The 11,817-nt window shown below is 26.8% G+C and overlaps 3 protein-coding genes across 3 annotated transcripts; all 3 read right to left on the bottom strand.

Annotated features, from left to right (window-relative positions):
* Positions 1-1,058: 1,058 nt before the first annotated feature.
* Positions 1,059-1,409, bottom strand: LOC112599900 (52 kDa repressor of the inhibitor of the protein kinase-like). Its single transcript, XM_025347022.1, has one exon. It carries the CDS (start codon positions 1,407-1,409, stop codon positions 1,131-1,133), a length of 279 nt encoding a protein of 92 aa, XP_025202807.1. The 3' UTR covers positions 1,059-1,130.
* Positions 1,410-1,435: 26 nt separating this feature from the next.
* LOC112599897 (zinc finger MYM-type protein 1-like) lies at positions 1,436-5,613 on the bottom strand. The gene is made up of 6 exons (XM_025347018.1): positions 5,421-5,613; positions 3,764-3,916; positions 3,044-3,469; positions 2,024-2,953; positions 1,509-1,957; positions 1,436-1,441 (listed from the first exon to the last, which is right to left on the bottom strand). Exons 1-6 carry the CDS (start codon positions 5,611-5,613, stop codon positions 1,436-1,438), a joined length of 2,157 nt encoding a protein of 718 aa, XP_025202803.1.
* Positions 5,614-8,172: 2,559 nt separating this feature from the next.
* On the bottom strand, positions 8,173-9,909 carry LOC112599901 (zinc finger BED domain-containing protein 5-like; the record flags this gene model as incomplete). Its single annotated transcript, XM_025347023.1, has 2 exons — positions 8,173-9,432; positions 9,730-9,909. Coding segments are annotated over 2 exons (1,440 nt in total), but the record flags the coding sequence as incomplete, so codon positions are not given.
* Positions 9,910-11,817: the final 1,908 nt, after the last annotated feature.

The following is an 11,817-nucleotide window of genomic DNA, read 5'->3' as shown; positions in this document are numbered from 1 at the left end:
TTAAAATATAAAATTAAGACAACAGATATTATGATAACATTTTAGTGATTGGCGATGGTTATGAGTATCTACCACTAAGCTATCTAATGCAATACCAGTCCTTTAACCTAAGGTTAAGTTACTTTTTTAAATTCTATAACTTATATAATATTGTCACTTGCATTTAACATATTGATTGTCATACCAATTGCATTGAATTTGCCAAAATTGTCTTGAGTATCAGTTATGATTCTCAGTCTACTTTTCCTTATGGTCCTCATTTATTATTCTTAATGATCCATAATCAAATTTGCAAGGTTTTGTATAGGTAACCAATTCTAATTTATTACAAATACCATCAATACTAATTACTAATTCTAATTTAATACAAATATCAATTGTATCAATATTTTGATTGATACAACTATAGAATTAGAATTAGAATTCTGTTTTAAACAAATATAATAAACCAAAATAAATACATTGTTTTAATTAATGTGATTTAATTAATTATTAAATAATTTTCATGTGGTTAATGAAGTAACAACAAAGTATTTCTTTGATTTTGTTAGTGCTTATTGATAGAAATTTGCTAAACGATGGCCGTTTAGCAATGATCTTATAAGTAACATTCTTATTCTCTAGAATGTTTATTGTTACTATCAAATTAAATGTTGTTCTGTACAGTGGCGTGTCTAGGAATTTAAAACGGTGGGTCAGAGACATTTTGTAAAGGCCATCCTTTTTTAGAGGTCACGCAACTTTTTTAAAAGCAAGTTATATTTATTTAAACAAAAATGTCCTCATACCTCTTTAACTCGAATCATTACTTAGTGCTTTAAATAAAAAATATGTTATACCTACTCATACATGTTTTTTTGTGAAAAACAATATAAATAAATGATACAAAAGGTTATCAATTTTAAAATGTAAATAATTCTACATCTTCTATAATTCTAACTACCTTAAAATGGTAATTATTTAAAGACCTTCATAATAAATTATGAAATTTTTAAAACCATTAATAATATATTAAAGCATTAACTACTGGTAACACTTTTTTTTTAAAGAAATAACAGTTGAACAAATAAATCGGTACCTTTATTTTCTTCTATAGAATACGTTTTTTTACAAATTTTAATTCAGAGCATCTAAAAAGTTTTTCTTCTTTTCTTCATTTTGGCAAATGTTTCAATAACATTGTTGTAATCCATATCTTCAGCAACATTTCTTTCTATGCTTAAAACCGCCAAGTTAGACAACCTATCCTCAGCAATTGTAGAACGGAGGTATGTTTTTATAAGCTTCAACCTACTAAATGACCTTTCTGCAGTTGCACTACTTATAGGCAGAGTATAATATATTTTATACAATGTTGATAAATTTGGATATGAAGAAATCATATCATTTTCTATCATGAATTTTAACATATTGTTGTCAAATACTTTTTTATTTTTTATTTCTGCAATTAATTGGTTATAAATAGAACAAAACGACTTGTACTCCAAAATAAGATTTTCTTGTTCAACATCTATTTGATAAAATGTAGAAAGTTCTATAAGGGGTTCAACTAAAATTTCATTACTGGGTCTACCTTCAAAAGATTTTTTTGGATCAAGGATTTCAAATTTTCTTACAATACTAGAAAAATCTTCAAAGCGATATTTTAAAACATTGGTAAATGCATCTAAAATGACAAAATAAGTATTGATCCTAAATCGCTCATCAACTGAACTTATTGACTGAACTTCTGTACTTTCACCAAAATTGGTTTTTATTTTTTTATATCTAGGTTCATCAAACTGCTTTCTACCGTCAAATCCATTGCAAAACACTATTGCCTTTTCTTTAACTTCCATGAATACTTCAATTGTTCTCATAGAGTCAATATCAGTAAAACAAGCTTGAATCATGCTATGAGCTGTTAATAGATTAATTGAAGAGTTCTGTAAATAATTTGATAATATGTATACTTTGTCTAAAATTGTTCTCCACATAATTAAAAAAAAACTGAATTTAAAATTTATTATATGTAAAAGTAAACCCTGAGCTTCAGAAACAGTTTTTTGTTTTGTATTAGGAATTTCTCCTTTGCTAATTTTCTTTAATGTTTTAACAATTGCAGGTAAACTAAAATAAACTGCATCTACAGCACGTTTATGACTAGCCCACCTTGTCTCTGAAAGTTTTTTCAATGTCAAAACAATACCTTCTACTTGTTTTTTTTGTTCTTCTTCCAAAATATGCAATCTAGGCAAACTGCTAGTTAAAAAAGTATACAATGATTCTAAAGTACCAAAGAAGGAAACTGCATCGATGGAAGATTTGATAGAATCAATTAAAACTAAATTTAGATTGTGGGCACAGCAATGAATGTACAAAGAAAGGGGTGATAATTCTTTGACTTTTGATTGTAGACCAGAATAACGGCCAGACATTGTACTAGCACCATCATACGACTGACCTCTACACATAGAAAAATCTAAATCAAATTTTTTTAAACATTTTTTAAGAACATCAAAAAAGTTATCTGCAGAAGCCCCTGGTAACTCTTCAAAACACAAAAAATGTTCTCTAATTATTCCACCTTGATCCACAAATCGTATACTTAAGGAAAATTGATCATCTCGACTGATATCAATAGTTGAATCAATTATGATAGAAAAATATTTTGCTATCTTTACTTCTTTCAATATTAACTGTAACGTTTCTTGAGCCATAGCTTCAATTATATCATTTTGAATTAAATTACTTAGGTAAGTTTGGTTTCTTTTTGACTCTAATAGATGTTTACATAATACTGCATCATACTTTGCTATAAGCTTAACAAGTTCTAAAAACAGTCCATTATTTGATTTTCCATCATTCAATTTTTCTTTATGTCCTCTAAATGGGAGACCATTTTTTGCAAGAAATAGGGATACATCAATTAGACGTTTTAAAACATTACGATTATGTTCTTTTTCAGACTTTTCTGCTCGCATTAAGTTATGTATAATTGTATTATCATTTTGTAATCGTGCTTTTAAAACTAAATATTCTTTTACAGTATTTGTATGATCACTAGATGTCTCATGTTTGATAATTTTTTCTAGTCCTTTACGAAAATTATTCACTCCTTCGGCAGGGTCAGACCAATTAGAATTATGTTTTGATAATGTGCGAAATAAAAAACAATAAAAGCAGTACATTTTGTTACTTTTAGGAGAAAATACTAGCCAATTTCTTTTGAAATGGAAGCCGGATCTTGATTTAATATCATACCAGTCTGGATTAAAACAGTTACCTTTTTCATTTTTTGGAAATTTGAATTTTTTTTCAATTCCTGGCTGACAAGGACCTACTTCAATAAGAGCTCTAATTAATGCCTTCGACAACGTAATATTTTTGAATAAATATGGATCTGAAGGGAAATCTTGGCATTTATCAATCAAAAATGAAAAGACTATGTCCAGTGATTTTTTATTAGTATCTGGTTGTACTGAAGTACCTGATAAAGAAATTTTTTTTATATATATTTTTTTTATAGTTATTTTAATAAAACAATTTAATTTACCTTCAAAATCATTATTTGTATATTTATTTAAAATTGGACTATTATTAAGAACATAATCTTTTTCTTCATATGAATTATATTCAACATTTGTGATTGTTGGCTGTGGCAGAACTAAAAAAAAAATAATTTAGGTAAATAAAAATTTAAAATACACATTAAAATATTACAATTTTAATGCAGAATATTAAAATTACACTTTTATTATTTTAATAAAACAATTTAGTTTACTTTCAAAATCATTATTTCCATTTTCATCAACATTTGTTGATATAACAGCTGTACTATTATTCGGGTTAATAAGCAATGGACCATTATTAAGAACATAATCTTTTTCTCCAGATGAACTATTTTCAACATTTGTGATTGTTGGCTGTGGCAGAACTAAAAGAAAATTATTTAAGTAAATAAAAATTTAAATACACATTAAAATTTACTATTCTAATTTGTATTTTTATTATTTTAATTAAACAATTTGAATGCAGTAATTTTTTTGAAAATTGTTATTTATATACTAATAAAGTTGTAACTAAGTGCAAATAATTATGCATTTGCAATTTTTTTCTTTAAACTTAATATAAAGTATCTGGGTAGCATGAAATAAATTTTTTAACTTTTAAAATATAAAGATAAAAATATGTACCTATACTCTATAGGTATGTCAAATATGGCATCAATTTGCATACTCTGAATTATTTTCCTTTCAAAGCATATTTACTTCTATTTACACCTATCTACTACATATTATTTACATGATATTTAACATTGAACCATGTTTTTTTTCACAATAGGTAGCTATAGTATTTTAAAAAATTGTATTAATTAAGTTTATAGAAACAAAAATTGTTTATGATAAGAAAAGGTTACAATAAGGGCTATAATAATTTTTTGCAATTAAGCTATAATTATTAATTTTTAATAAATACTCCTACTTAAGTTTAAATTATTTTATAAATTATTATTTTAATATTTTAGAACAGAAATGTCTTATACTTATTTTGTTTTTAATAGTTTAAATTTATAAAAATTGAAGCAAAATAAAGTAAACATTTTTAATGCATTAAAATCCGCCCTTCAGTAATAAATGTATGCTGATTGCTGTGTATAATAAATTGCGTTTTTTCCAATTGATTTACAAATAAGTTACTCTACATACCTTTTTTAAAAGATAAGTGATTAGTAATATTTATATATTTTATAATGTGAATAATAAATAATTAATATTTATTGGTAGGTACTAAAACCTTAATTCTTACCTTGTAATATAGAAGGTGTATGTGTATTTATAAAAGATAAAATACTAGTATTTCCTTTAACCATTTTTTCTTTTTCTTTTATTATTCTTCGAGCTCCACCAGATAGCCGTTTTTTTTTCATGTCAGATTGAATGGGTTTCATAATTAAAATTTAAAAAAATTGCGAAAAAACACAGACAAAACAACAGAATTAACAACAATATACAACGATTTTATAAAATCAACGCTTATAATATGCTCAATGTAAATACGAAAATTTTATTAGCACCCATAGTTATTATTATTATTTATTATCACACAATATTGAATATTGTTAGTATCTGCTCACTGCTGAAAATCTATAAACGTAGACACTCTCGAGGAGTGTTGATGCACATGTAATGTAAATATAGGAATTCCCAATACATTGTGTTCGGTTATTTATTATTAGAGACGTTATCATTTCATAACAAAGCGTCTTATACGAAATACGAATTACCGATTACGGTGTGCCACTGTACCACAGTCCACAATATTACCTAAAATAATATTATAATTTATATTTATACTATTATTATGCACTACATAATATTATTTACGAGTCGTAAAGCATAATATTATGACATTAATCCAGGAGGAATTAGATTACCTACTAGGTTTGGGATTTTTAATTTTGAGAGGCCAGTCGATTACTAATTCAAATGAGCGGAGGGTCAATTGACCTCCCAAACCTCCTACTAAACACGCCACTGGTTCTGTATTTACATTGTCTAGTATATCAAAAATATCAAAACAATCTTTGAGTTTCAAGTTCATGATTGTCAGTATCTTTCTGACGAGTATCATGTTAATCTATATTAAAACTCAATAAAAGATAATATTATTAATTAAAATTAATATCTTAGTAAAAAAAAAATAATAATGTAAGATATGTTGATATAAGATTAATTTCTCTTATACAATACAGTACAAAATGTGATTTATATACTATAAATTATAAGTAGGTATATGGTATCTATATAAATTAATAAAATCAATTATTTATATTCAAATCGATAATAATGCATAAAATAAATACCAAATAATCTAACTATTTAGTTACATATTGATGAATTATTATGAAATATATTTTGAATAGTTTAAATAATTAATAAGAAAATAATAATACCTAAAAGCTTTTATAAACTTTGCTGTGTGGTCTGTTGCTATAAAAGTAACTTTTTTCACTAAGAATCTTATCAGTTACCTACTTCTGCAATATTATTATTATTTTTCAATTATCAAAATAATTAAAATAATGGTATCAATCGTATAATATAAATGTCAAAAACAAATTAATCGAATTATTTAAAAAAATTGTGTGTTATGAAAATTAAAATATATAAATAAATAATAAATTAAATAATGTAAATTACAAAATCCTTGTTGATTTATGAAATAAAATATAAACACTTATAAAATTTTAAATAACAATGAATATCAAGTTAATTAATTAAAATTGAATTACTATTTAAAAAAATAATGTTATCTACCTACATAATATTTTATGTTAATAAAATAAGCACTTAGGTATGATTATTATCTCAAATACTCATAATTATAATATTAATATTGTTGAAGTACTAGGGTTTTTAAATTCAAATATAAATTTAAGAAACACTTGAAGAGAATCTTGATGATGGGATGCCAATATCAGGTGCATTAAGGTAAGTATATAATAATATGGCATATTTTAGGTACAATTTATTTATGCTGATGTATTTTAATAGATAGTGCTATTTATTATTAACCAAATATCATTTGATTGTATAATATGTATAATAGAATTGACTTGGTAAAATTTCAAAATAACATTTTGCTATTTCTAATGTTAACAAAAATTAAAATTGACTAAGTCTATTAACATTACTTATGTAAGTTACCTAAGTATACACATAAAATATTTGTATGATTTCATAATTTATAGATATTATGAGAGTATTTTAACTATGTCAAATGAACCTACTAAAGATTTTGCAAATGGTAGAATTAATATTCATTTTATTCAATATATGCAATAATATGCATATTATCCAAAATATGCAAACACATACAAAATAAAATATCATCATTTATCTTATGAGGTAATTTATGGACATAACTGACAAAATCAATTATTAGCAGTCGTAAAAAAAATATGATAATGCATATAAATCTTAGCCCTGGTAATAACTAGGTATATAATAGTATACTATCATATGAATTTGCTTAAAGATTATATGTACAATAATATAATAGTACAAATTATTACATTATTTTTCGTATGGTTTAATCCATAAAACATTATTAATAAAATTAGTTCATACTGTAGTAACAACAAAAATTACAACATAAAATTTTATTAAATTGTAGAAACACACTTTCCATATATATTTTATATTTTTTTATTTTATTTTATTACTTTTATCTATTTAAATTATCAATTACATGTAATTATTAAATGCATACTAAATTTTATTATGCATACAAGAAATATATAAAAATTATTATTGTACATTGCATTTAAACTAAAAAAAATACTAACAAAATCAATTTAAAACTGATCGATAAAAAAATTGATTTGAACAAGAGCGATTAGTACGTACCAAACCATATCGCACAAATATAATGTTTATAATACGTAGGTAATAATAGAGATAAGTTAAGGCAACGATAAAACTACTTACATAGCTGTAATAAAGATTAAATGATATACGAGTAATAAAATAAAAATAGAAAATGGAATTTTTCTGTTCGTGCTAATCAAAAAAATGACATTATGGTTTATACATTTTGTTCGAGTTTTGTGTTAACCAAAAAATTTGTGTAAATCGAGAAAATAAAAAAAAACACTGTCTTAAAGTATGTGTATTTTTCGGGACTGAAAAATTGGTTCGTGTTATCCAATTATTTGTGTTAACCGAGTTCGTGTTAACGAGGGAGTACTATAATATGATTTTTATATTTTATCTTTTACTAATTTTAAATGAAAGTAAATTGTATTTTTTCTTCAATAAAAATAATAAATAACGTATAACTGATTATGCAGGTGCCAGAAATTCTCCAAAAATATAATAATATACATTTTAATACTTTATACACATAATAATATGACACTATGATAATAATAATAATAAAATTTATAATAAATAAATAAAATATTTTATCGTCCCAAATGTTGAACTATTCCTGTCTACAGTGGTTCCCAACATTTTTAAGACTATTACCCACAAATCAGGTTAGATGTTAATAAATACCCCTCCCTCCCCAAAAAAAGTTAATTAAAAAAAATAACGAAAACAAAATATACATTATGATTATTTTTATAATTTAAAAAAAGTTTTTATGACAATCAATGAGTAATGGTAATGTAAGTTAATGAGACAGTTAGTATTGCTTATTTCTAACAATTTGTTTGATATTCGGTTCAGTTTCAGCTAATGCACATCTTATGTCGTGTTCCAAGTTCAATCGGTTTCTTGATTTTGTTTTCATTGTTACCATTGTTGAGAATCCACTTTCACATCTGTACGTTGTGGAAAAAGGGATAAGTATTTTCAAAACTTTATCCGATAATAATGGATACTCACCAATTTTTCGCCAAAATGTTGCTAGTTGTGTGTTTTTAAAATCTATTTTCTGCGTGTTGTCTTCACGAAGTTCTAAAAATTGTGCTTTGGCTTCAATTTCAATATCTGAAAATACACTTTCATCCACTGAAAAGGGTCTTAGCACCCAAGTATTTACTTGACGATTTTCCAAATCTGGAAAATATTTATCGATTGAATCTACTACTGATAATAAGTGGAGAGTTATTTGATTTGCGAATGAGCATTTTTCATTTTTTTCGTCGAGCACCATTGTTAGTTCTGAAAACATTGAAATGTCCCCAACTTCAGCTCTGCGTTGGTAAAATTGCAATTTACGAAGAAAACTAGCAACCTTATCTTGAGCGGTTAAAATATTCGTCATATTCCCTTGCAAACTGAGATTAAGTGTATTTATTTCTCCGAAGAAATCCGCAAGATATGCTAGTTTAAAAATAAATACATTATCCGTTATTTTAGCGTGAAACTCATTCTTCTTTACCTTGCCTGATTTTTTCTTTTCCAGAAACATGACAATTTCTGTTCGAAGCTCAAGTACTCTGTGCAACACCTTGCCTCGTGACAACCAACTCACCTCTGTGTGCAACAACAAGACGTCGAATTTTCCTCCCAGCTCATTACACAAGTCCTTAAAAACTCTTGTATTTGTCGCACTGTTTCGGATGTAGTTTACAATTTTCACTATCTGAGTAAATGTGTCCAATAAATCAGGTAGAAGAGTTCTCCCTGCCAAAGCATAACGGTGAATAATGCAGTGGCTAAATAATTCAAACGGAGCGACTTCTTTCATTAATGTTTGAAAACCAGAACGAATCCCCAACATGGCTGGTGCTCCATCTGTACAGACACCTATTAACTTCGACCATTGCAGCCTCTTTTCATCGACACAATTTTTCACTATTCGAAAGATATCTTCTCCACGTGTAGTAGTGCTCAGTGATTCTGAAAATAAATATTCTTCTTTTAAGTCATCGCCGAATATATATCGAATATAGACAAGTAGCTGAGAACAAGATGCAACGTCAGTTGACTCATCTAACTGTTATGCGAAGAAAGGACTTAACCTTATTTCATTGAGCACCGTGTCCAAAATATTTTTGCTCATATCCTCGATGCGATTTTTGATAGTGTTGTTAGAAAGTGATATCTTGTATACAAGGTTTGACGAGGTTCTCTCCAATTGTATGAGGTTTCTTGTTTTTTGCGATTCGAAGAGCGATACAATACGAAGCTTCAAGACCAACTTCAGTTGACTGAAAAAAGTAGCCGGCTGAATCCATACGCGTATCTTTTAAACCAACTTCTTCACATTTGAAAAATGCAATATCTTTTTTACAAACTGAGAATGACTTCTCTCAAAATGTTCTTTTAATTTGCTTGGTTTCATACTTTCTGCTGTGAGCAGTTTGTTGCACAGAACACATTGAGGTTTCTCAACACTTTTATCAACAAACTTAGTAAAACTCCATTGTAAAAGCTTCTTTATATGACCTTTTTTTCCCCTGTGACATGGTTCCTAATTCAAAAGAAAATCGTCAAAAACCAATATAAAAATAATACAATTATTTCACTCGCCTGCTTTTTCTCCGCATCAAAATAATCAGAAATCGACAATATTAGTCGATAGTCACTGGATAGCACATACAAGTACACTAATAATACTTAATAAACAAACGGTGAACGACTAACTGATAGTTAAAAGTTGAAAATCATTAAATTAAATATTGACATAATTTTATATTATGTAATAGGATATAAAATTTGTAGTTGTTATAACTGAAATAATTCCAAGAAATTTAAGATAATATGATATTAAAAATATTATTTATAGGTAATACATACAATTATCAGTGTCATTAGGACATAAAATAAGGAAATCTATACAATTATTAACAACAATTATATTAACACAATTGCTTTTACAATCGTAGTTGAGTTAATAATAATAATAATAATAATAATAGATACAAAGTACATAAAATTAAATAAAATAAATATTTTAGTCTTTACCCCTCCAAAAATCGTGTTTTACCCCATTGGGGGTAATTACCCCCAGGTTGGGAACTGGATTCTCACTAATTATTAGTGAGAATCCAGTATTTTTGTATGGGTTTTATCTGATGTGCAGAATGGTAATTTGCAAAGTCATGGCGTTTCAGAGTGATGTTGGTTAGGTATCACTGTTATTTGTTGTTACGTGTATCTCCTTGTCTATCCCTTTATCAATGTTTCCTGTTATTCTATAGCCGCCGCCGTGATTTATTAGTTGGTAATTTTACTTTTTTCCACGTTCCATCTTTTCATTCACTCACGATTTTTTTTTTTTGACGGTGCTTTCATAAGTTAGTGGTGTTTGTATACTCATACATTTTGGTACTTGATACGCGATGTTTTTTCTAAGAAGTTATTATTGCCTGTTCGCTTGGTTGAACGTCGCCATTGTTTATTTAACAAATTGTATCCATTTGAATCTTACCACAAGGTCTTATCGTTGGAAATTTTTAAACACTTAAGAACGTCGTTCTATGTGTTAAGTAATTATGTTTATAGTGTAGGTTTGTTAAATTTATATACTATCAGATCTGATACAAACAAATCCAACGACATCAAGTCATTGCCTTTATTATTAATTGTCACATATTGATTGTTTGTCTTCCTTTATTTTACATTGTGTCGATTAATTTATCTATGTATGTTATTTCTTATAGAAGTTATCTATCCATAATAAAAACATTAGAAACACCGAGAGGGTCCTCGACTGCCGGCACCAATCCCAATTAAAGAGTACAATTAATCAACGTTTGGTTGCAGAATGTAGCCAGATTAGATCTTCTAATAAACGGTTAGCGTTAGTTAACGGTGAGCATATCGTATTTATTTCTCTTAAAATTATTATTTAGTTACCATATATCTATAAAACTGTAGTATAGAAATGCAGTGAATATTGTATTAAACTTTCTGTTGTTACACGGATGCTATATGAATATAAAGATATGTTCCTATAGCTGTCTTGTACATACTGAAATACTTGGTTATTTGCTAAAAAATATATGTCAAAATAAAAACGACAAAATTGTAATTTTAACGGGTCACAAGAACAAGAATTCAAATAAATTTCAGCATTTAGTGTAGTTTCTGCTCTTTTAACTCTTGAATGCTCAATAAATGATTCATATACATTAGAATTAGCATTTAAAGCATTAGAAAGTCTATTCAATAATTCCTCTACTCGACAAGGAAAAATACTATACTTCCTAAACCCATTTTATAATTTGATTTTTAATGTTGGTTTCAGTACATCCAAAAGCTTTTTTAATAATCCTGGAAATAATTGCTTTTGTAGGATTGCATTTTTTAAGTCATTGGTTGTTCCTTTCCGGTCTAGGACAAATGGGCGCCGTCAACTGGGCACGACCAACTCGGC

The sequence above is a fragment of the Melanaphis sacchari genome, unplaced genomic scaffold (genome assembly GCF_002803265.2).
Source record: "Melanaphis sacchari strain LSU unplaced genomic scaffold, SCAv2.0 Contig566_pilon_pilon, whole genome shotgun sequence".
Classification (NCBI taxonomy): domain Eukaryota; kingdom Metazoa; phylum Arthropoda; class Insecta; order Hemiptera; family Aphididae; genus Melanaphis; species Melanaphis sacchari.
Note: the sequence above shows the minus strand (reverse complement) of the source record. Positions and strands in the feature narration are given on the sequence as shown.